This window comes from Parasteatoda tepidariorum, chromosome 10 (assembly GCF_982258835.1).
Source record: "Parasteatoda tepidariorum strain Cologne lab strain chromosome 10, Ptep-v5.0, whole genome shotgun sequence".
NCBI lineage: Eukaryota > Metazoa > Arthropoda > Arachnida > Araneae > Theridiidae > Parasteatoda > Parasteatoda tepidariorum.
The window spans coordinates 1,302,256-1,327,523 of NC_141764.1; the positions used below are offsets into that span (position 1 = coordinate 1,302,256).

The 25,268-nt window shown below is 30.7% G+C and overlaps 3 protein-coding genes across 3 annotated transcripts in view; 1 reads left to right on the forward strand and 2 right to left on the reverse strand.

Moving 5' to 3' along the window:
• Positions 1 to 2,737, forward strand: part of LOC107440857 (Kv channel-interacting protein 4-like) — an 80,550-nt gene extending 77,813 nt beyond the window's left edge. The window contains exon 7 of the mRNA XM_071184648.2: positions 791 to 2,737. Coding sequence (XP_071040749.1) covers positions 791 to 838 — 48 coding nt within the window. The 3' untranslated portion in view covers positions 839 to 2,737. The remainder of the gene's footprint in view (positions 1 to 790) is intronic.
• Positions 2,738 to 6,380: 3,643 nt separating this feature from the next.
• LOC122268961 (zinc finger BED domain-containing protein 5-like) lies at positions 6,381 to 10,525 on the reverse strand. The gene is made up of 2 exons (XM_087153700.1): positions 9,814 to 10,525; positions 6,381 to 6,463 (listed from the first exon to the last, which is right to left on the reverse strand). Exons 1-2 carry the CDS (start codon positions 10,523 to 10,525, stop codon positions 6,381 to 6,383), a joined length of 795 nt encoding a protein of 264 aa, XP_087009826.1.
• A 5,391-nt stretch (positions 10,526 to 15,916) lies between these two features.
• Positions 15,917 to 25,268, reverse strand: part of LOC107440856 (MFS-type transporter SLC18B1) — a 64,984-nt gene continuing 55,632 nt past the window's right edge. Inside the window, exons 12-13 of the mRNA XM_087152674.1 lie at positions 17,914 to 18,007; positions 15,917 to 16,323 (exon numbers count right to left, since the gene is read on the reverse strand). Coding sequence (XP_087008800.1) covers positions 16,027 to 16,323; positions 17,914 to 18,007 — 391 coding nt within the window. The 3' untranslated portion in view covers positions 15,917 to 16,026. The remainder of the gene's footprint in view (positions 16,324 to 17,913; positions 18,008 to 25,268) is intronic.

A 25,268-nucleotide genomic window follows, 5' to 3' on the forward strand; every position in this document is an offset into this window, starting at 1 on the left:
TGCCTTGCTACTTGTGACTGCGACATTGTCCTCCTCAAACTGTTGCTCCTCAGTCTCGATCACAACCAACGTACAACGTATTCACTCCACTACTAATGACAACACAGGAGCGACCACGTCCGTGTACTTAATACAGCTCTCACGATCAGCCCTCAAAAAGTACGGTGATCTTAATACAGCTCTCCCGGCTTCTCACAAAACAACAATGAATCAACTAGTGGTATCCGTTCATCGAATTATGTCCCTGTTATAATTCTGGTGGGGGAGTACTGTATTATATCTTCCACTACAACAATACAATTCCAATTCACAAGTATATAAGACATGTTAACAAGTATATAAGACATGTTCTATGGTGGGGTACCTTTTCATAGATGAAGGTTGACATTGCCGATAACTCCTCTCCCCCGAAAAGCATTTTATTTCAGGCCTAAAGATACAAAAACTATGAATTTTACTATGAAATTAAATTTACAGAGGATCAGTATTTTAGCTTAAGCTAAACATTTCATGAAGAACAAATGAGACTGTAAACCTAGTGTAAACACCAAATAAAGTGCTTTATCTGTACTTCAAGGAACCACTTTGTGGCACACCAGGCAAATATTCTCTAGTTTCTTTTCAAAAACTTAAAGTGGTAGATAACAGACGAACGTATTCAGTTTCAAAATTCTTCCACTTTAGAAAAAAAAAAAAAAACAATTTTCGCGTGATTGCAATATAAAAATTCAGAAATACTCTTCAGGATTTTAAGCTTATATAAATTTCTATGTTTTTGCTTTCTCTACAGGATGAGTTAAGGACGAGAAGTTTGTTCATGTTGGATACCATTTTGTGACCCTGAACCAGTGTGGGCGACACCAATGATCCTTAGGAGAGATGATTTCATTTCTTAAAGCTCATTCTTTTAACAAGTTTCAGTCCTATTAAGTGTGTACAAAGTCTTAGGATTAACGTTTAACCATGGTTTGAGGAATACGCATCTACCTACTGTTGAAATACGATCTATATATCATCAGAAAGGAATTGCTTAACAATTGTAAGATTCTGTTGTCAAATATTTTGCTTCCTTTTAAGTTTTTAAAAAAACGTCAATTGCAGAAATTCAAAATTCTACAAAAAGCAACAATGGAAAGTATGCAGAATTGCACACTTCCTTCATTTGCAATTTTTCCTTCAAAACGTAGAAAACTCTCACAAAAACTTAACAGTTCCTTTCAATATTATTAGACACACTGTAACATTCTATGTAAAATTATAATTATCAGATGATAATATACAGCTGTATTGTTTTTTACTCGGATGAAACCGGTTTGCATTTGGTTACGCTCCTCTATCAATGGGTTAACATTGTAATGCAATAGGTTCAAAATAAATACAAATAGGAAGTATATGAAAAATCTCCTGAATTTCCCATTACATGTATGTTTAAATATAAAAGTGTTGATTATAAACTCGCGCAAATCATGTCATTATTAAAAAATTGCAATGCGTCTAATTATTTGATCTAATTATTGTGATATACTAATGTAATGCTTGATATAATAAATAGTCCTAGAACTAAACTCAGCGGCGCGACAGCCCATAGAGGGCCAAGGCCTACTATGGCCATCTCAGTTTTCTTGACCTTGGGCTCTGGGGTGCAGGAGCAGATGTTCCGGTCAGGTGGTCAGCCGAACGTGGAACCCCCAGTGTTTAGTTCCCACGCATGCTTGGTACTCATTTATCGACCCACTGAGGGGATGAAAGGCTCTAACCTTCAACCTTGGGACTAACCGAACCAGGGACCTGTGGCACGACAGCGCGAAGCGCTACCGCTCAGCCACCGGCAGTCAATAAATGGTCCATATTTATATAATATATAGTTTGATTTATCCTATTGTCAAATTTATATTATATATCGTTTCATTTAACCCATTGATACACGAACGTAAACAAGTGCAAACAGTCTGTGTAAAAACAATAAAGCTGTATAGAGTATCACCTGATAATTAAGATTTCACATAGAATCATAGAGTGCGTCTAATAATTTGACCAGGGACTGTAGACGTAAAAATCAATCGGAAGTAGTAACCCGGACGTCTTACGACGAATTTTAACCCCCCACCGACATCTGTGCCTAACGACACACGGTCAACCATCTATAGGAAGAGTAACTCATACTTTTGCTACATTTATTAATGTGTGCATTACAGAGTGAGAAAATGAAGAGACACTATTTTAAAACTTTGGTCAAATGTTGTTTGCTAACACAAGGTTGCATGAAATAATCCTAAGACTTTGTCGTTGATGTTTGTGTATATGATTGTTGAGTATAGGCTTTTATGACAACAAAATTCGTTATTAGAATGTTAATTATTTATACGCACCCTTAAAGCTCAAAAAATAATAAAATTCTTAAGGCTTTTAGTTTTGAAATAGAAGACCTAACGGAAACAGTTTGAAGCTATTTCCTTACTGTATTATTTAGGGACTTTTGCTAATAACTCCTAATAAAACATACCCCGTTTTTAATGTCCAAAGCAAAAAAAAAAATTTCTGTTATATTTTTTTCCAAGCTTTTAACTTTTTTTAAATTTCATATAAATCTTTTTTTTACTTTAAAACAATTTATATGTTAATATTTAGGGTATCAAAATGATAAATGTTACGAAACTGTCTTTTGAACTGCTTAACCGGGATCTACTGAATGGAGAATAAAGTGAAATCTTCTTCAAATAAAACGAAGGAAAAAAAATTTCATTTTTACCTATTTTTGCTACGCAGTTCCTGTTCAAATTATTAGAGGCACTATAAGATACTATCTAAAATCTTAACTACCAGGTGATACACTATACAGCTTTATTGTTTTTATGCGACTGTTTGCACTTGTTTACGGTAGTGTATCAATGGGTTAAATGAGACGATATCTAATATAAATTCGACGATTGGATACATTAGACGATATATTATACAAATGTATAATATTTATTATATCAAGCATTATATTAGTATATTATAATTATTAAACAAATTATTAGTCGCACTGTAGTTCTTCAATAATGACATGTTTTGCACGAGTTTATAGACAATACTTTTATATTTAAACACACATGTAATGGGTTTTTATTCAGGAGATTTTTGATCTATTTGTATTCATTTTTAACGTATTGCATTAAAATGTTAACCCATTGATACACGAATGTAAACAAATCTCAAACAGTCTGTGTAAAAGCAATAAAGCTGTATAGAGTATCACCTGATAATTAAGATATAACATAGAATCTTATAGTGCGCCTAATAATTTGGCCAGAGAGTGTAGAGTGCCGTGGACTAAACGGTTTCGAGAGCAATGCAATTATGCTGGTAATGTTGCCAGCATTGTCTCCGGTACTCCAGTTACTACCCAGACAAATTGCCACCGGGAACTACCAGAATCATCGCATGCTATACTTTAACCACTATCGAGCTCAATGCCGTTAATATTAATCGAATTTAAGTGAAACTTAGGACTTCATATTTCATTGTATATTATTACTATTCTTATTATTATCCACGACTCCTGATCTCGAATAGGCTGCCTAGCTTTGAATATAGTAATCTTCCAAGACGCGCCACCCAGTACAATGGGTTAATCACTCCATTTAATGCTATGGGTTAATCGCCATTAACAGCGCTTCCATTAGACCGTTTCAGTGGCTGACTAAAATTACTTTTGTTCTGAAAAATTATTTTTTGAGCATTTTAAGGGTGCGTGTAATTCTTTAAAACTCTCTTTGTTGCGAAAAATTCCTTCAAAGGACTTAACGTACGCTCACGTGACATCCAGCATGTACGTAAGTTCTACACAACGCAATGACTACAAAGCAACATACAGAACTTGCGCACCTACACTGTTAAAATTTTCATTTTAAAATTGTGGTAAAATAACTGGCAGCCGTCTGTCCATCCGATTAACCGTAAAGTTTACGGTAAAGAACATTTTGTTCTTTTATGGTTTTGAAACCATTTACAAAAAGTATGGTTATGAAACCATCAATACAAAACTACAGGTTTTTTAACAATTTACAAGTAGCATTTTCAAAAATGTAAAAATATTTAACTGGTCATAGGAGCTCGACTTTTCGTAAGGTAATGGACATTGGAGAGTGCCGGACACTGGAAATTCTTCATGTGTTGAAGGGAATGGCTGGAAATAGTGTGATGTCAACACTAGGACTCGAACTCCAGTACTGCCAGGCATGAGATTCACAGATAAGCCAGCTCGGCTATGTACTCAGTTGCAAAAAACGAAGTAGCTTCATTAGGTGGTTTTAGTGGATGTGATAAAAATTCTGGTTGTTTAACAGTATCAGGTGAAAGCAGTTAATAAACAGTTTTTATCAATCTTAACAGTTTGATTACCATTTTACTTATGGTTATTTGACTGCGTTGATTAAATATGGTAAAATAACCATTCAATAAATTGTTATTCAACCCTTTTTTCCGAGAAATTTCTAACAGTGTACGTGCACGAAAGTACGGATTGCAGCGCGAGAGTGCGAAATCTCACTTACTTTTATTTATTATAATTATTTAAACTAATTAATATGCTTATTGTAAGTTAATGTTGACGCTTACTATATGCAACGAAATTCAAATAATTTCGAAGATTAATTAAAAAGGAATTCGTTTTCTTCTTCTGTAAATAAAATAAAATATTCCACAAATGTGTGAAAAATCAAAGTTTGATATAGTACGGTATTTTTATGAAAGGTTTAAGTACTGACTTTGGAGATTTTATATTAACTCAATAGTTAGGCATATGGAGTTTCAAAATGATTATATAGTTTTCTATAATTCTTTCATTTTGCGGAAAAGGAATAAGTTTCGAATTAAAGAAAGTTTATCATTTTCCGTCTTTCCTGATTTCATAAATATTTCAATATAACTTTTTCCGAATAATAATTGGACACTTAGTCATTCTATGAGGTTTATTCTAAATAAATGTTTTTCTAGCGTTTAGTAAATTTTTGACGCTGAAATCATTTATGTATCTTATCCACGGAATGCTTTGAAATCACTTATTAGATTTAAAATAATGCCAAAGTAATTATAATTAATGCCTACTTAAGGAAATCCTTCTTACTAAAATTTGAATTACTGCTTTCATAATGATAAAGTCGTGCATGAATACACTCTTAATGAAATCTTAATTAATGATTTGATTAGATTTTCAGACAGCATCCTGAAAAATTAATTTATAATTTGACTAGTTGCATTAGAGAATATTATCGCCCAATTAATTGATATTAATGACTTTTAATAAGATTAATTTTTAGAAATTTTGGAAGTGGAAAAAAGTTGGATTCTGAGGGCAATGATTCTAGTTCTTACTTAAACAAAGCAACAAAAACGTTTTATGTTCAAATGGGAAACAAATTAACAAAATACAATTATGAGGAAAGCAGCAAAATAAATGAATGTTTCATTAACCTTCCAGCAATCAACATTCTTTTCAGCTTTTATATTGTTAAAATGCCTCAAATTGTTTTAACATTTTGAAGTTAGAAACGAATGTTAAATCAAACGCCAAATTTTGAACAAATTTTTTAATTATTTATTCTGATTCGCATCGAAAGAAGTGATTTAATATTGCGTAAAAACTTCCTCATACCGAATTCTAAAAATTCACTTTTTCAATTTAAATTTTAATAAGTCATTCAATACAGTCCCTTGCCAAATTATAAGACGCACTATGCAAAATCTAAATTAGCAGATGATACTCTACAGCTTTATTGCTTTTATGTGACTGAAACCGGTAATAAGACGATATAAAATAAGACGATATATAATATAAATTCGATGATAGGATAAATTAGACGATATATTGTATAAATATAGAATATTTATTACATCAGGTATTATATTCGTATATTATAATAATTAGATCAAATTATGAGACGCACTGTAGTGTTTTTTAATAATGACATGATTTCCATGAGTTTATAGGCAATACTTTTACCTTTAAACATACATGCAATGGGTTTCTATGCAGGAGATTTTTTGTATACTTCCTATTTGTATTTATTTGTAACTTATTGCATGACAATGTTAACCCATTGATAGAGGAGCTTAAACAAATGCAAACCGGTTTCATCCGAATCAAAACAATACAGCTGTACAGTGTCATCTGATAATTATAAATTTACATAGAATCTTATAAGGCTTCTAATAATATGGCCAGGGACTGTAAGTATAAAATGTTTAGATAAAAGTGAAGTTTAAAAAGAGACAAAGGAGAAAGAACGAGAACAAAACGAAAGTCAAACATTCGACGATGATCTTGCTTTTGCGTTTTCGCATCACGTGACATGTACACATCCCCATTCTATACGGTTTTTACTTTAATGAGAAATGGTTCATTCACGAGAGGGGTGGTTCGAACATTCTCCAAGTTGTTCTTTGACATGCAACTGCAACGTCACGTCCCACAAAAGCAGACCTTTCAAAAAGAAAGAAAAAAATAAGCGATTTATTAACACTTAAAAAAAAACGCTCTGTCTATATGAATAAATTTCAAAATACTGCTTTTACATGTTTAAAATTTTCAACATATTATTCCCATGTTTAATAAACAAAACAGCAGTAAGTAAGTTTTTACAAACAAATACACCATTTTTAAGTATCTCGGTGTCCAAAATCTTGTAATTGATTTGAATTATTCTAATTTGCAGAAGACCACACAACTTTAAAATGGCGGAATTTTTTATAGCTAACGTAAAAAAATAGTAAAATAATTAATTCACATGCATGCATGTATGCGCTTTTACCGTTTTAAAAGTGTTAAAGAATGTAACATACTTTTCTAGATTTATTTCATCGACTAGTTTTTTATTCTAGATATTGCTTAAATTGCGTGTTTGAGAAAATGGACCAAACTCAAAATGCGTATTTAAGAAAATGAACGCAGCCCAAAATTCGTGCTTAACAAAGTGAACATAACTATTTTAAAAATTAACCCAGCATCTGATTCCATTTATTCAAACCTCTTTTATGAAAATTGCTCTTGAAAATAAACTAAATTCACAATGTAATGTCGTCCATTTTCATAAATCCCTTCGTACATTTTTTTAAACTTTATTTTTATTCATTTCAACGTATTAATTTTTTTCTGCATTCTTAAGACGTTCAAGACACTTTTGTACTTTTAGTCTTTGATCAAATGTCAAAATTATTTCTTATCGACCTAAACCAACATGACGTTAGGAATTCCTTACATTGGTTTTATTTGGCGAAACCATTTGATTGTGACTTTGTGTAGAAAAAGTCTATCTCGTAACAAAATATTGAACTATCATAAACCAAGATGTAGTTTATCATTATTTGTCAATAATCCGTTCCATCGCTTTTTTTTTGTTCTTGAATTTTTCTTTTTAAATTCTACAAATTCGTTTTTTTTTTTTTGTAAAAATCTCTTAATCTACATTTTTTGAATCTAAATCAAAAGCGATCACATAAAAAGATCCCATTTATATGCATTTAAAAATATCCAGATCATAAAGAAATATATTAAAACTAAAACTTTATGTTACGCGCGTTTTAAGTCATTAAAAATAAAATATTAAAACAAGATATTTCAAAAATAATATACAGCTCTACTAAACCTTAGACAATTATGAATAAATAAATTCATGTTTAAGATGTAGGTTTTAATTTGTAATAAAACTAGTTAATCTTACTGACATTTAAAAAAAAAACACACACAAAATTTTTCTACATAAAATAGCTCTAAAAAATCAGGCCCTTGTATTAAAACGTTGTAAAGTATTGAAAAGCTCTCTAAACTTTCGCTATTTTCTTACTCGAGTACTTAAGATAATCTTGAAACCAAGTGGGATTGAAGAAAACTACGAACTTCCATTTTCTCACTTTCCTAAACTGATCTTCTTTCGATAAACACGTAGAACTTACGTTTTACGATCTTACAAGTAAAGAAAAATAAACAAGTCGTAAAGATGTGATATTTGTACTTTATTACCCTACCTATCGCGTTACTTAAATAACACACCTGGAACATTTTCCGGTTCAGATTATCTTCTCAATTCACGCTATTAACGTTGGTTTAAGTACCATACAAATGTGCCACATCAAAAATAAGAAAAAGGATGTGAACTTTTTTAAACGTCTGTCTCAGATACTGTAAACTTTTCAAGCAATATAATACTTGTATATATAGTCCCTGGCAAAATTATTAGACTCACTTTAAGATTCTATATAAAATCTTAATTATCAGGTGATACTCTATACCAGGGCTTCTTAGACTTTTTTATATAGCGACCCCCTTCAAGCTTAGGAAATTTTAAGCGACCCCCTCCTCCATATAATGAAATATATATTAACCGTAGATGTAGATGTAATATCGCACTATTTTACAATGTAAATAAAATAAGGATTAAAGAATACGTACCCATTCATTTCACATATATATAATTGGAAACGTTGACGGGATATCGGTCGTAATAAAACACAATAAATAGAATGACATAAAATTATATATATATTTATTCAATAGAAAAAATAAACTTTTGTAACAATTTTTTTATAAGAAAACATAAAACTATATCTATATATTCAATAGAAAAAATAAACTTTTGTAACAATTTTTTTAATAAAAACATATTATTAACATCAAACAATATTAATGTGACGGATGTGATTGTTTATTTTTACACAAATAATTAAATCTAGGCTCAATTTGAGTTAGTGCAGATCGTAATAAATTTTCAACGTTTATTAAAGTTGAACGGTATTTTGATTTTATGTAAGTTAATGTGGAAAAGGCTGATTCACATAAATATGTTGTACAAAATGGCAGTAATTTGTTCATTGCCATTTCCGATAGTAGGGGATATTCTGATTTGATTTCTATCCAAAATTCATGCACAGGCACTTGAGAAAATCTAAGTCGCAAGGTAGTATCACTTGTTAATTCGGCAAATTCTTCTTGTGCTTTTAAGTTTAAAAAATTAATTTCTTCCATTTCAATTGAAAATGGATTGCAAATCCATTGTTGTGTATCGATATCATTGGGAAAATACCTATGCATGTAAACTTCCATATCCTTCAAATGATTAACTATAATTTTTGTTATAGGAGTATCTTTTTTTGAAATATTGTTACTAATTATATACTCGTCAGTAAATGGAAACATTTCGAGCGATCCACTTTCCACTCTGTTCTTCCATATAAGAATTTTTTTAACAAAGGCCTCAAGTTTATTTTTTAACATTAATATATTAACGCAGACACCCTGCATTGATAAATTCATATCATTGATTTTATCAAAAATATCTGCCAAATAGCATAGCTTGAGAAGCCATAAATTATCTTGAAAATAATCGGCCAAATTAGAATTTTGCTCTGTTAGAAATATAAGAACTTCATCTTTTAAAGTTAATAATCGTTTCAAACTTCGACCTCTTGATAGCCACCTAACTTCAGCATGTAGCAATAAACTTGTATAATCCGAATCCATATCAATGCACAAATTTTTAAACAATCGACTATTAAGTGCTCGACTTTTAATAAAGTTAATGATTTTGACTGCATCAAAAAACACAGTGTTTAATTCTGGTGCAATTTTTTTAACAACAAGTGCCTCTCGGTGAATCATACAATGTGTAAATGTAATATGATCATTTCCAGCTTTAACAAATGCTGTAAAACCAAGATCTTGTCCGGTCATTGCTGCAGCACCGTCCGTGCACATACCAACACAATTTTTCCAATTTAATCCTTCTTTTTCAAAAAACTCATTTACTTTTTTATATATATCTTTTCCACGAGTATGACCTTCCAGAGGACGACAAAACAGTATATCTTCATGAATGCTTCCCTCATAAATATATCTTACAAAAAGTAACAACTGTGCCATTTTTGAAATGTCTGTCGACTCGTCCAGTTGTATTGCAAACTTTGAGCTGTCTTTAAGCCTCATAAGAAGCTGTTGAAATTGATCATTGCTAATGTCTGAAATTCTTTTGGACACAGTGTCATTTGATAATGGAATTTTACTAATTTCAGCAGCATACTGTTTTCCATGAACAATTTCAGACATTCTTATAGCTGCAGGTAGTAAAAGTTGCTCTCCAATAGTAAAAGGCTTTTTCGTTTTTGCTATCAAATACGAAACTTCATACGATGCCAATAGATATTTATCATTCAAAGTAACATACTTCTCCAAAGTGTTCTTTTCTTTATTTGATGTTTGCAAAAGACGCTCAAAATATTCTATTGGCTTTTTTGATAACGTTGCATGTTTAGTATTCAAATGTCGTTGCAGTTTTGACGGTTTCATGCTTTCTGCAGCCAAAACTTCTTTGCAAATTAAGCACACTGGTTGTTCTTCATTGTTGTGAGAAGAGCATGTGAAGCCATACTGCAAATATGATTCGTCATATTTTCTTTTTTTTGTTTTGCTAGAAGTCGGATTTGAAGCACTGCAACTTGGTTGTGACGGCGTGGCAGACTTATTAGTTGGAATTTTAATTAGCCATTTATCCATGATGGTTAAATAATAATAAATAATTAAACAAAATGTAGTTGAACTTTAACGTAATAATTAAAAACACCAACTGAAAATTACACAGTAAATACACACATGTCACTACGAAGACAAAGCTGAGTCCAAACTGAAGTACAAACAGAAAAATAACTACACTTGAATCTTTACCAGTGCAATGACAACAAATTACGATCAGATCAACCCCGACGCATGGCGTGTTCAAAGTGTGCAGCGCACAAAGGCACCGTATCACAAAGACGCCGAAAAAGAAGCTTTCATTTAATTTTTTTTATTATTCTTTTATAAAAATAATATGCCGATTCGCCTAGCCTAGCTTGATTATGCTTCCGTATTGTATGTGTAAGCTGCAAGGCGACGCGGCGTCTGGGTACTTATAATCACTAAGTTATCATGCAAACACTGACGCCGGCGGCCAGACATCAATGTCGAACGTTCAGTTGAAAATCGAGGAGCGCGTTGTATTTATTATTTTAAATGCTACTTCCATATTTTCATTTATAGGCCCTACATAACAGTTTTGCATTGCCACTTTTTTCAAAAAATAGTTATAATAAAGCTACAATAGTATTTTGTATGATTTTGTGTATACTAATTTTAAAATTTTATTTATAATGATTGAAAAGTATCAGATCTTTGCGACCCCCTTTCAGTAGTCTCGCGACCCCCCTGGGGGTCGCGACCCACAGTTTAAGAAGCCCTGCTCTATACAGCTTCATTGTTTTTACGTGACTGATTGCACTTGTTTACGTTAGTGTATCAATGGGTTTAAACAAACGATATATAATATAAATTAGACGATAGGATACATTGGACGATAGGATACATTAGACGATATATTATAAAAATGTATAATATTTAATATATCAGGTATTATATGAGTATATTATAATAATTAGACCAAATTATCCGACGCACTGTAGTGTTTTAATAATTGCACGAGTTTATACGCATTACTTTTAAATTTAAACACAAATGTAAATGGTTTTTATTTAGAAGATTTTTTATATACTTCCTATTTGCATTAATATATTATTTTTTTAACGTATTGATTTACAATGTTAACCAATTGATACACGAACAAGTACAAACCGGTTTCAGCCGCGTCAAAACAATAAAGCTGTATAGAGTATCACCTGATAATTAAGATTTTACATAGATTCTTAAAGTGCATCTAATAGTTTCGGCCAGAGACTGCATTAATAGTCGATATTTTGATGGGCAGCCTTAAATGATTGAAAATCCAATGAAATTCACACACTTACCGCATCTTTATAAATGCTTTCAATAAGTCATAATGTCCTATGTTCGTTCTATATTTCGAGTTTTCTTTGTTCTCACACTTCAATGAATTTTTTGTTTAAAAATACATAAACATTCATTATTTTAAATATTAATACCTGTCTCCTAATTATTGAGGGTTCGTTAATGAATCCAGTGATTTGACTGCAGTAGTTATTTTGATTTAGATGCAATGAGGGAATAGATGCTACAGTCCATCTTGTCGAAATCATTTAAACGCTTTAAATTAGTCATGATATTAGCCATCCATATACTTAGAATTTTTCCCCAAGTTCGTTTATTTTAATGACCTATTACTTAAAAATACCCCCAACGGCAAAATTTATGCCAGTTTACTAATTATTATTCAAGATACAGCAGTGAATCGGGTGATTTGGCAAGTGCGATCGTTTCCTTTGAATGGAACGAAGAAAACGAATGTACCGCCATTTTGTAGAGAACTTTAAGACATATTTACTTCCAAGTTTAGAACTCGGAAGCAACAAAGCTTAAAAAGCATAATTTCGCAAATTTGTACAGTTCCTAGCCCATCCATTTAACCAATATATTTGCCTATTTGCTGGAGAAAATACATTGTAAATATGTATCAATTTTTTGAAATAATTTATTAAATGTCAATAGAAAAAGATCATTTTATTCATATTCATAAAAAAGAACTGTATAAAATATCAATTTTTATTATTCCTCTACCGTAGAACTGTCCTAAGGCATTTTATAAAAACTTCAAATTCGGAGAAAAATCTAAATAATTCCAGTGAAGATTTCGCAATAATGGTAATGAGCTAAAGTTCATGGGTTAAAGATGGTAATGGGTTAGGTTGTCAGAAGACGTACCTATTTTGCACTGCATCTGAAACCTGTTTATTTTTAGATTTTTTTCTTTAACGTTTTAAGTTTGAAAACTAAATATTTCCATGCTTATTGCGTGTTCTTATGTAATGGATGCAATTACCACTCAATATTGTTTTTGTAGATTATGAATTGTACTGAATGTCCACCCCATTGTAATTTAAAAGTATAAAATAATTAATATTTTGCAGTATTTGCGAGTAATACAGTTACAAGGGCAAAAGAATGGTTTTAAAAAAACATGTTTTATAAGTAATAAATTGAAAATGTTTCTCTAAATGGCCATGAAGGAAAACAAACTGACAAATTTCAATGTTGAGTGTTTCACCTTTTGTTTATAATAATACTAAGCTAAACTAAACTCAGTCGCGTGACAGCCCATGGAGGGCCAAGGCCCATCTCACTTTTCTTACAATAATACTAAATTATCATATCTACATTGATATATAAGTCTTTTTTAAACTTTTAAAACTGTTTGAAAGGGAAAAATATCGTTGAACGAAATGGTAGCAAGACAAAATTTGTCATTGAGTACGTATAAAGAGGACACAATCACGCGGGAAGATTTTTTCATGGTAGAATTTTTTTCCCATTAATTGGTATTTTAACCTCTGTTCACCTCTATTGGTAAAAAAATAGGAAGAATAGAAAAATTAACTTCTGATAAACCATAAAGTTTCAAATGGTGAAAAAAAATTTCATTAATAACTTGCAATAATTTGCATAACCCTAAATAATTATGCAATACAGTGCCTGGTCAAATTATTCGACGCACTTTAAGATTCTATGTAAAATCTTAATTATCAGAAGATACTCTATACAGCTTTATTGTTTTTACACCGGCTGTTTGCACTTGTTTACGTTTGTGTATCCATTGATTAAATTAGACGTTATATAATATAAATTCGACGATTGGATAAATTAGAATATAAATTATACAAATATAGAATATTTATTATATCAGGTATTATATTAGTATATTATAATAATTAGATAAAATTATGAGACATACTGTAGTGATTTAATAATGACATGTTTTGCACTAGTTTATAGGCAATACTTTTATATTTAAACTTACATGTAATGGGTTTTTATTCCGGGGAATTTTTTATATGCTTCCTGTTTGTATTTATTTTTAACGTGTTGCATTGCAATGTTGACCCATTGATACTTGAAGATAAACAAGTGCAAACAGGTTTCAGTCACATAAAAACAATAATGCTGTATAGTATCATAGAATAATTAAAGTTTCACATAGAATCTTGCATAATAATTTGGCCAGAGACTGTCATTTGTCTGCATTTTGATATTTTGAAGAAGCTTTTATCATTCTTCTTTTTTCACATTTTAAACCTTAAAATAATAATAAAGGTGAGCCAGAATTTGCCATGATAAGTTTCTCCCTCGTTATAACGTCATCTTAATCTTTTATAATATGTCACTCAAAATTTTTCTTGAGGCACCCCATTTGGTTCAAACAAGTATAAATTTTTACATTTTTATACTGAGCTTAATCTACCAAATTTCTCGGTCAAACGACTCTTTTAAAAAGTATTTGATGTTTACATATATTTCTTAAATGTGAAACAAAGGTGTGTTTCTATATGCTCTCTTCGAATAGCGACTCCCGTTATAGCGATCTCTCTCTCTTAGGCTTTCCCTCTTTGATTTAACTTCAGAGCTTCCTTAAAAGATGTTTGCACTTAAAAAGAATGTGATCGATATATTAAAATATATGTATAGATGTGTATGTATTCATATTACTTGTTGTGTTACCTAAATAATCACCTATTTTTGAGAATAAATTGTCTCTAGATGTGTACACACATATGTTGAATGAATGTAAATAGTTTTATGCATTTGATATATAAAAATCAATAGTGTGTCACACTGCATACAGATAATATATGTACATTTGTGAAAATTTATAGCATATTCATTTTATGTGATATAAATGAATAAATAATATTTTTTATTTTACTGAATTAAACTGTTTATCGCTTATTTTTAATTGTTTTTCTCTCATTTTGCATTTTCGCAGGTGTGGTTCTCGAAATAGTCATAAAAAATTTTAAAAATTGATTATACATTTCGCAAAAAGTAACGTGACGTGAATGTTTAGAAAAATTTCTTAAATTATTTGCAGTTTTAATAACATTCGTGTTCAGTGACCTTTGAAAAACAACTGGTCATATACAGCAGTGTTCCCCAACCTTTTGATCACCGCGGACCAATCAACGTTTGATAATTTTACCGCTGGGGAGGGGACGTTGATTTTTTATATTTTAGATTATTTTGATTTATCAATTTTAATTTAATTGTGTTTAAACATGCCTTCAAAATAAAATACAGTTGCACCAAAAATTAAATATTAAGTGATTTAACAATTCAACTTACTAGATACATTAAATCAATGAGAATCCTGAGCTTGTTTCTTTGTAATGAGACGGTTCCATCTGGGGGTAATCGGAGACAATAATACATTACAAACATTAAAAAAATTATGTCACTACCTTCAGGGGGACTTTTTTTTAAATAAATAAAATTTTAATGGAACACAGATATTTTTAATTTGGGTATAAACCTAGGAAATTAAATTCAGTTTCGATGAAATGTGTTGCCCGGTATCATTTGATCCACGAATACATTAAAAATACGTAATATTTTGAGAAATTCTAAAAGATTGTGATGCTAAAAACAAGTAAAAAATTGAAAATTTATTTTTTTCTATAGCTTAATTTGGAAATGTTTCTCGACTTTATTTCATTTTCATGAAGTTTTATCTTACTTGAAAGTTTCAATTTCATAACGTATAATATCAGTACAAATATACGTCTAACATTTCAAAATAATATCAAATGTGTGAGGAATGCTACGTTAATAACTGCACATAAATCAGGTTTTTTTTAAAAAGTCATCCCGCAGTGGACTGATCGTTAAGACTTGGTTCCCAACAGCACACCGAAGTCAAACATCACTGGCTGCAGTCAGTGTGCGGGTGGGTGACCACTTGGGTATGCGGTGCGGTATGGGTCCTCGTTAAACTGTTCTACCGTAAAGTGCTCGACTTCGCGTGCAGGTCATAGGGCGGGGGTGTCATCCCCTCTGCAGAGGATCAAAATTGTGATGGCATGTCTTCCGATCATGCACATGGATGTTTCCCAGACCTTCAGCAATAGCCCATTGTGCAGCTCTAGTGTGATGTAAATTAACTACTACTACTACTAAAAACAGTCATTTTTAATAAACAATTTGTTGCAATATATATATTTATAATACAAAGTATACAATAAACTCTTCAACACTTCATTTGGAATCCTTTTTCTTTTTTGTTACGTTAACCAGAAGTTCTTAGCTTGAGCGGGATCGTCCAGCCATTCAAGTTTTGACTTGTTATCACTGAGAATGACGTCATTCTTTTCGCTCACAGGCACAATGCAGTGACTCAGCAAGGCATCGCTTTGAGATGGAATCCGCCCGTTCTCGAGTGGTTTGTACCCGGAAGACGGGTCTTTCTTCACCAGGGGCATCTCTTCGCCCAGATTTTGCTTCATCCAACGCCATTTCTTTTCTTGTTTCTTCTTATGAAGGTAGGGCTCGTAGAAGTGGACCATGAGACATATAACAGCCTACAGAAAGAAATAGGAAAAAGAAATGGCTGTCACAAAACGAAAAAAAAATCGGTTTACATGGATGATTAAGAGACTATACAGATTATGAACTTAATAATTATTTTAAGTATTCAGGAGAGATTTAGTACAAGTTACAAACTTTCAGGAGAAATGTAGTATACTTGAATTATCGAAAATCACATAACAAAAGATAATACAACTACGCTAAATTATTAGACGCACTATATGATTCTATTTAAAATCTTAATTATCAGGTGATACTCTATACAGCTTTATTGTTTTTACGCGACTATTTGCACTTGTTTACGTTCGTGTATCAATGGGTTAAAATAGACGATATATCATATAAATCAGACGATTGGATAAATTAGATATTATACAAATATAGTACTATATTAGTATATTATAATAATTAGGCCAAATTATGAGACGCATTGTAGTGCTTTAATAATTATATGTTTTGCACGAGTTTATAGGCAATACTTTTATATTTAAACATACATGTAATGGGTTTTTTATTACGGAGATTTTTTTTATATACTTCCTATTTGTGTTTATTTTTAACGTATTGCATTGCAAATCTTAACCCATTGATACTCGAACATAAACAAGTGTGAACCAGTTTCAACCGCATTTAAACAATAAAGCTGTATAGTATCACCTGATAATTAAGATTTTCGATAGAATCTTATAGTGCGTCTAATAATTTGGTCAGGGACTGTGCAGTAATTCTAATTATTATTTATATACAATTATTATTCCTTTGATTTCAACTATTTAGAAAATTTAATACACAAAAAACGTCCGTATATGACTTAGATAAGAATGAAGCAAATTAGACATCCAGAAATAATAGGAAGATGTCGTACTTTTACGTTAGCTTCTGTATGCTCCCCTACGTAAGATTGAAGAAACTGCGCATGCTCGCTTTTATTTTAGATGCCACGTATCTGTTGGCGTGATTTACGCTACAAAGACAAAGCTACAAGAACTCGGTTTAAAGCTGTGAAATGTTGGTTCCTGTTTAAGCTTACTTTTGAACTGAAAACAATTCGAATATACATTATACATCGTCTAACTAAAAACGATTCGAATTCATATTATATATCGCCAAATTTAATCAATTGATACACTAACGTAAACAAGTGCAAACCGTAATGAAAAAACAATAAAGCTGTATAGAGTATCACCTGATAATTAAGATTTTACATAGAATCTTAAAGTGCGTCTAATAATTTGTGCAGGAACTGTATGTACACAATTTCATCTTCGTCTCGCACGAAACGATCACTTTAATTATTATAAATAATCTATATTTAGACTTTCAGAAAAGTCATAAGTCTTAGTCTTAAAAATTAAAGAATCATTCTCACTTAATGAAAATCAAATAATATCTATTATCTTAATAATATCTTGATGATATAATATCTTAAAATATAAATTATTTTACTTAAAATATCTATTTCATTTATTCGCAAAATGAGCTAAACAATATCCTAACCATGAAATGACCTCAGATTAAATTTGTTAAACAACATTCGAGAAGAATACTTCTAAACAAAAGTTAATAATAAAATATTTGTTTACCAGAAATAAGAATATTCCGCCATAAACTGTGGTAGAGAGGCGCATGCCCAAATTTTCCGTCATAATTCCGGTTGTAACGCCACCGAACAGATTTCTGAAACATACAAATTTGCTGTTATACTTGGGTTGGTCTAATTTCAAAATATAAATAAATAAAATTTTGCTTTAAATTTTATTATATATTGCGATCCGTAAGCTATTACTAATCTCTTACAGTGTCAAAAAAATCTTTTTTACATTTTATATGAAGAGAAAAAAAGTGCTAACTCTTTGCACACTAATATTTTTGTCTCATAAGAAGAGAAGAGAACATTTAAACTAATTAGTAATTTCGAATTTTTTTACACTTCTAAAAATGAAATTGATAAGTTGAAGACTTAATTTTTTAAAAAAAAAAATACTCCTCTAACCTCCTTAAACTATAGTAATTTTTTTCTTATATTTTAACCCCTTTGCCAGTGTCAGCCGAATCCAGTTCAGGCAACTCTTACGTGCAGTATTTGTGATGCCCGAACTGATATCGGGCAGGAGAAAATTAACGTTTCTATTTTGTGAAGCCCGAGCTGTGTTCGTTTCTACTTTAGGATACTTAATTCGCTATTTTCCTAATAGATGGCATGAGTGCTCCTAGTTTTTCACCGATTACGACTTCACTGATTAGGAGGGAAATGTGGGTGGGGATTTTGGTATACACTGTAAAAGATTTGTAAAATTTATGTTTTGGAAATCATATTGTTGTGTTTTTACATTAGTTATATCATATTTAGTTTCAACATTTTGTTTCATTTGCTCTCATTGAATAAGATGTGCGTGTAATCCATTACTTTTTTATGTGTGTGTAAAAATTCTAAGTACAGTAGTTATTGCATTTAAAATGTTATTTTAATAATAAAAAAACCATTTTCTAACTTTTATAATAATATAAAGAACAAAATTAAAAAAGTAAAGAAGAAAAAAATCTGAAATATATGTCACTGCTAAGGGGCATGGGTATTATTACTAAATTTTTTTAAAAAAATAAATAAATGAAGATGAAAATGTAACGCAGAAAAAACAATCTCGAAGTCAAAATGAGCTGGAATTCGCACCAGTTTTATTTTGCTTACATAAACCCCCCATAAAGAAATAGATGATACCCAGTCTAATAAGGAATTATTGAAAGTTTATTGGCCAGCATTTAAACCAATTGAAAAAAATAAATTTCGTCAAAAAATTACAAACAAGACCATGTCTTCTCCTTACTATTATTTTTCCATTAATATAACTGTATAATAGTTGAGAAACAACTGTATAATAGTTGTTAACCCATTGTCTCATTTAACCCATTGATACACGAACGTAAACAAATGCAAACCAGTTTCAGCCGTGTATAAACAATAACCATTTCACCTGATAATTAAGATTTTACATAGAATCTTACAGTGCGTCTAATAATTTAGGCAAGGACTGTACCTGCGGTTTCAAATGTGATTTAAATGTGACAGATTTTAAATTATTACTGAAATTCAGTACACAGAGAACAATATTGCGGACTTATTTTAAAAAGAGTTAAAATCGAAGTCGTAGATTTTCAGCAAGCAGTAATTATTTTACCAAAATTAATAAACTCGTAGCAGTACAAATAAAATTAATTGTGTTTTCGAAAGTTTATTGGTTTTTGCATTTGAGAGAATCTTCAAGTATTGTGAGATATTTATAAGGTTTTTAACAATGAATTGTGTATTGAATGGTTCGGATCTAGGGAGAAAATATTGATTTTAAAGACGAAAAAAAACTTTTTTTGTACTCGTTTTCAAAAATCTAATATATAAAATAAGGAGGTATCAGGAATTCATTGGTGAATTGTTTACATCACTAAAGCAGATAATACTTAACTAAAAATTGCATAGCAGCGTAAACTCACATCTAGTATTCTACACTGAGAGAAATTCCTGATTAAATTGCTGTAAAAAGTACCACCAGGTACTTTTTTTCCGGAATGATTTTACGTTATAACATACTGGCACAGGGTGACAATTCAGTAATTATGACTGTAAAAATCATGGTGTATCAGAATTTTTGGTTACATAAAATTTTACCATAATTATTTAGGAATTTTTTCTTCACTGTAATGTTGTTTCTACAACATTAAAAACTATTTTTACGCAATTTCAATTTGTTCTCTGCTTTTGCTTCGGTATTAGAAATTTCATCTTTGTATATGCAAATAAATTGTATAGCTATGAGGATATAGAAATTCCATTGCTGCGCAAACCCACAATGTTACTATTTTATTTTCATTTTTACAACAATAAAAGTTATTTTTGTTCGTTTTCAAGTTTGTTTTTTTTTAATTTACATATAAAATTTTTTATATTTCCTGAAAAGTTCATAAATTTGAGAGCACGCTGATTTTTTTTAATTTGCATATATATTTTTGTGAAAGGAGCCTCTGGGGTCCATCATCATTCTTTTTTTAGGAACCACAACAAAATATATATCAACAATAAATTTAAACAATCACAAGTCAAACTAAGATAAAAGACTCTTATGCAATTTTTTTTTGTATCTTATAATGTCTGTTAAGTATGAGAGGGTCCGTTATATAAACTATATTTTCTTAAAACAGTTTATTCCTAACTATAGATGAGAACTGTTTTTTTTTACTAAAAGCTATTTATCAGAAATTTGTTCCCAAGACTGCAAAACTTTCTGAAGTAGTTTCCACTTTAAAACTCATAAATATAAGCAAAGCCAAACAACTAAATGGGAGCTTTTTTTTCCCGTTCCAATACTTTTTCACATTTTCTGCTTTAAATCATGACTATCTGTAAAATGTAGTAAACAGAAATATTTACTTCTCTCAATTTTTTTTTCAATCTTAACGCTTGAGTTAATATTAAGAATAATATATCAGAAAGAGATTACTTGTTGATAGCTATAACGGATTCACATTGAAATTTTTAAAGATGTAAAATATTAATTTAAGAGTTTAATTAAGAGTTTTAGGAATGAGAAAATAAACTGTTTCACTGAAATAGGGTTATCCTACGACACGAGGCTGTTGTAAAATAGTGTTAGCGAGTAAAATTATTATTTTTTGCTGCACATTTTGTTTCATAGATGAAGGTTGACATTGTCGATAACAACTCCCCTCACATTGGTGACCCGGACATGATGCGAACGCGCCTACCTTGACAGTAACTCCCACTTCGATCTGAAAACGCCTACTTTGATGAATGGTCCACCTTGAACAGTTTACTTGCTACTTGTGACACCGACATTGTCCTCCTCACGCTGTTGCTTCTCAGTCTCGATCACATACAACGTATACACTCGACTGATAAAGGCAACGCAAAAGCGTCCCCGCCCGTGAACTTAATACAGCTCTCACGATCAGCACTTAAAAAGTACGGTGATATTAATACAGCTCTTCCGTCTTCTCAACTAACAGCAATGAATCACTTAGGAGTATCCGTTCATCGAATTCTATATCACAGATACAATTCTGGTGGCGAAGGAGTACTGTAGTGCATCTACTACTACAGAAATATAATTCCAATTCACAGGTATATAAGACATGTTAACTCGATTCTATGGTGGGGGACCTTTCCATAAATGAAGGCTGACATTGAATAATTGAAGGCTCCCCTATTGCCATTCAACCTCTGATCGCTACGCTCGCCAACCCCCGAAACTGTTTTCACAGTACCTTTTGAATGGATTGACAATTCGTAGTCGTATATTTCAGTCTGGCTTGGTTTGTGTTTGATAGCATTGTAGTTTTTATTGTTATATCTAACTGATTGAAATTACAAAAAAAAAAAAAAAAAAAGACAACTCGAATTAAGGTCAGAAATAAAGATGGTTACTTCAGCAAGTTAAATTTCAACTGTTATGTTGCATTCCTACAAGCTGCTCAAAGGTTACTTTTCATTAAAAGTTTAACAATTTAAATTAGTTATCGGTAACTAGTAACTAATTATCGAATTTATCTAGTAACTAATTATCAATTTTTTCCTAAGTTCTCCATGTATATTTTTATACACCTCTTCGAAATTTTAACTTATAGTTTATGTGCTCCGATCGAAAATGTAAACGCAATGTAATGAAAAGCAAAAAAAGTGGAAAATAATTTGCGACAAAGCACTAAAAAGTTGCAATAACTTTGTAGAAAATTGAAATTTGAAGAAAAAAAAACCTCGAACATAATTCACAGATAAAGATGGTCGTCAAATTTCAACAACTTATTTGCATTTCAGTGGGCTGCTGGGCCACACGCTTTTTTATTTTTACAAGCTTAACAGTTTACAGTTTTTGAACTAATTATTGAATGTTAATTTTTCTCTGTACATCTTTCTACTTTCATTCGTAATTTCACATTTTTAAGTCTCATAGTTTTGGCTCAGCAAACAAACATCCAATTTTTAATATGAAGAAATTTCGATGAGTTTGTCAGTAGAAATAACTCTAAATAGTGATATGTGTCAAAACTTGTATAAAAACATTTATAAAAGTTATTAGAAAATTTATGATATGTGTAAAAATTTGTGTAAAAACATTTCTGAAAAATATTAGAAAATTACATTTTTCATTTTAATGATTCAGCATCTCATGAAAATGGATATTTTTATTTCATACACGAAGCTTCGTTTGAAATAAGTAGATTTGTTTACCTTTGATATAAATTTTGGGGAAATCATGTACATGGGGAAATCTATTCAAGCATTTACACTTATGTAAATCTTGCAAAATATCATACTTTATTCTTTTGTGTGATATTAACATAAAAACATGTTTTTTTCTCACTCTTTTGATGCATTTTTACTCTTAAAGTTGAACATTGCTCACTCTTTTCTGGCGCATTGGCGCATGACTTGAAGTGTCAAAGCGTTTATAAAAGTCTATTTAAAGAATAAAAAAAAAATCATTTGACCCATGGTTAATCGCAATAAAACGACTACTACATTTCGTTTGTAATTAATCGTCACTTAATATTATATACTTTCTTTCATTTTATTTGTGTACATAGTTTTAAATCCGTTGCTAGAATCAATACATACATTTTACTGAGCGCCATTTTGTAATATTTGAAAAGACGTGAAGCTAACAGAGGCGTTTCTTAATTCATCCTAATATCTTCGTTAGAAAACGAGCATTCGCATCGAACAAAAGTCTCTTTTAAAATATGGAGAGAAATGGAGCGTCGAATTTAGTAAGAGAATCGAATGCTGCGAATTACTCCTTAAGAAGCTTAAGTAGTAAGTGATGTAATATTCTTTCGGAATGAAAATACTTTGTTAAACGAAGATGTAGAACTATTTTAAGAATTTTCCTAGTCAAGTTGTAATATATTCATCAAATGAGTAAAAGAAGCTCTTTAGATCTGTGTATTATGTGTAGTTAGCAATAAATTTGAACCTACGTTTAGGGTGAGCGTGAATAACAAACATTTTCGAATGAAAAAGTATGAAATGTAACGATTCGTAAGTGTTCGATTAGTCCAAGTATGAATCACTTCGATTATAAATGAGTTCAATTTCTTACTATACATAAAAATCTAATGTAGGTGTCGTAGTTTTCCATTGTTATTGGTGCATTTTTACTGACAGAAAAATAACATGGTAGGATCCAGTTTGCCCGCATTAAATTTCATATTGGTTCAATTGTCATCAGCATAACATAGATATACAGTCCCTGGCCAAACTACTAGACGCACTATAAAATCCCATGCAAAAATCTTAATTATCAGGTGATACTATACAGCTTTATTGTTTTTACGCGTCTGAAAGCGGCTTGCACTTGTATAAGCTCGTGTATCAATGGGTAAACATTGCAATGCAATACGTTAAAAATAAATGCAAATAGGAAGTATATAAAAACTCTCCCGTATTAAAACCCTTTACGTGTCTGTTTAAATATAAAAGTATTGCTTATGAACTCGTGCAAAACATGTCATTATTAAGAAACAACAACGTGACTAATCATTGGGTCTAATGATTATAATATACTAATATAATACCTGATATAAATAAATATTCAATAGTTATATAATATATCGTCGAATTTGTCTAATCGTCGAATTATATATCGTCTCATTTAACCCATTGATACACTGATGTAAACAAGTGCAAACAGTCACGTGAAAACAATAAAGCTGTATAGAGTATCACCTGATAATAAAAATTTCACATAGAATCTTATAATGTGTCTAACAATTCGGCCAGGGACTGTAAGTCATAAAGCTATTGTTTTCTTATAAATATTTTTGCATCCCTAATTTAAAGGTATTTACCTGTACTGTAACTATCACGTTTTTGATTTCGTTTGTTTTCCAAATTAAGTGTTTAAGAGGGTTGCTTTTATTATTACGTGGAAATTACATTAAATGCATTATTATGTAATTATTATTATTAATTTATTATTTTTATTATTATTAATGTTTTATTATTATTAATTTATTATTATTATGAAAGCAGAAATTACATTATTATGAAAAGCAGAAATTACATTATTATGAATTACGATTTCACGAGATTTGTTAAATGGTTTGGAAGTTAACTTTCAGCCGCATAGTAATGATTGTCGAAATTGTGTTTAAAATATACATCCGCTCGTTTGGTAATCAAAAATATTAAATTTCAACTTTTAATTTTAAATCTTGCGTCAAAAAATGATTACTTAAAAAGATTCACTAATAGATCTTAATGGAAAGTAGCGTTTTCTTCTTAGTTCATATATTTTTAGTTGAATAATTTCAACTCTTTCATATCAAGGTGAACGTCAGCAAACAGGGGGCCTTTAATATGAAATGAATATAAAATGAATTTATAAAATGAATATAAACATTTCACACACTGTTAAAATTTTCATTCTAAAACTATGGTAAAATAACTGGCAGCTGTCTGATTAACCGTAAGTTTACAGTAAAGAACATATCTTTCCTTTATGGTTTGAAACCATTGACAAAAAGTATGGTTATAAAACCATGAATGCAAAACTATACGGATTTTTAACCATTTGCAGCTAGCATTTTTCAAAAATGTAAAAAAAAAATTATTATTTAACTATACACAGGAGCTCGGATTTTCGTAAGATAATGGGCATTGGAGAATGCCGGACACTGAAAATTCTTCATGTGGTGAAGGGAATGGAGGAAATAGTGTGGTGTCAACACTAGGACTCGAACTACAGTTCTGCTGGTCATGAAATTGTCAGATAAGCCAGCTCGGTTATAATATGTACGCAGTTGCGGAGAACTAAGTAGCTTCATGAGATGGTTCTAGTGGATGCGATAAAATTCCGGTTGTTTAACCGTATTAGGTGAAAACAGTTAATAAACAATTTTTCTAAAACTTAACAGTTTGATTACCATT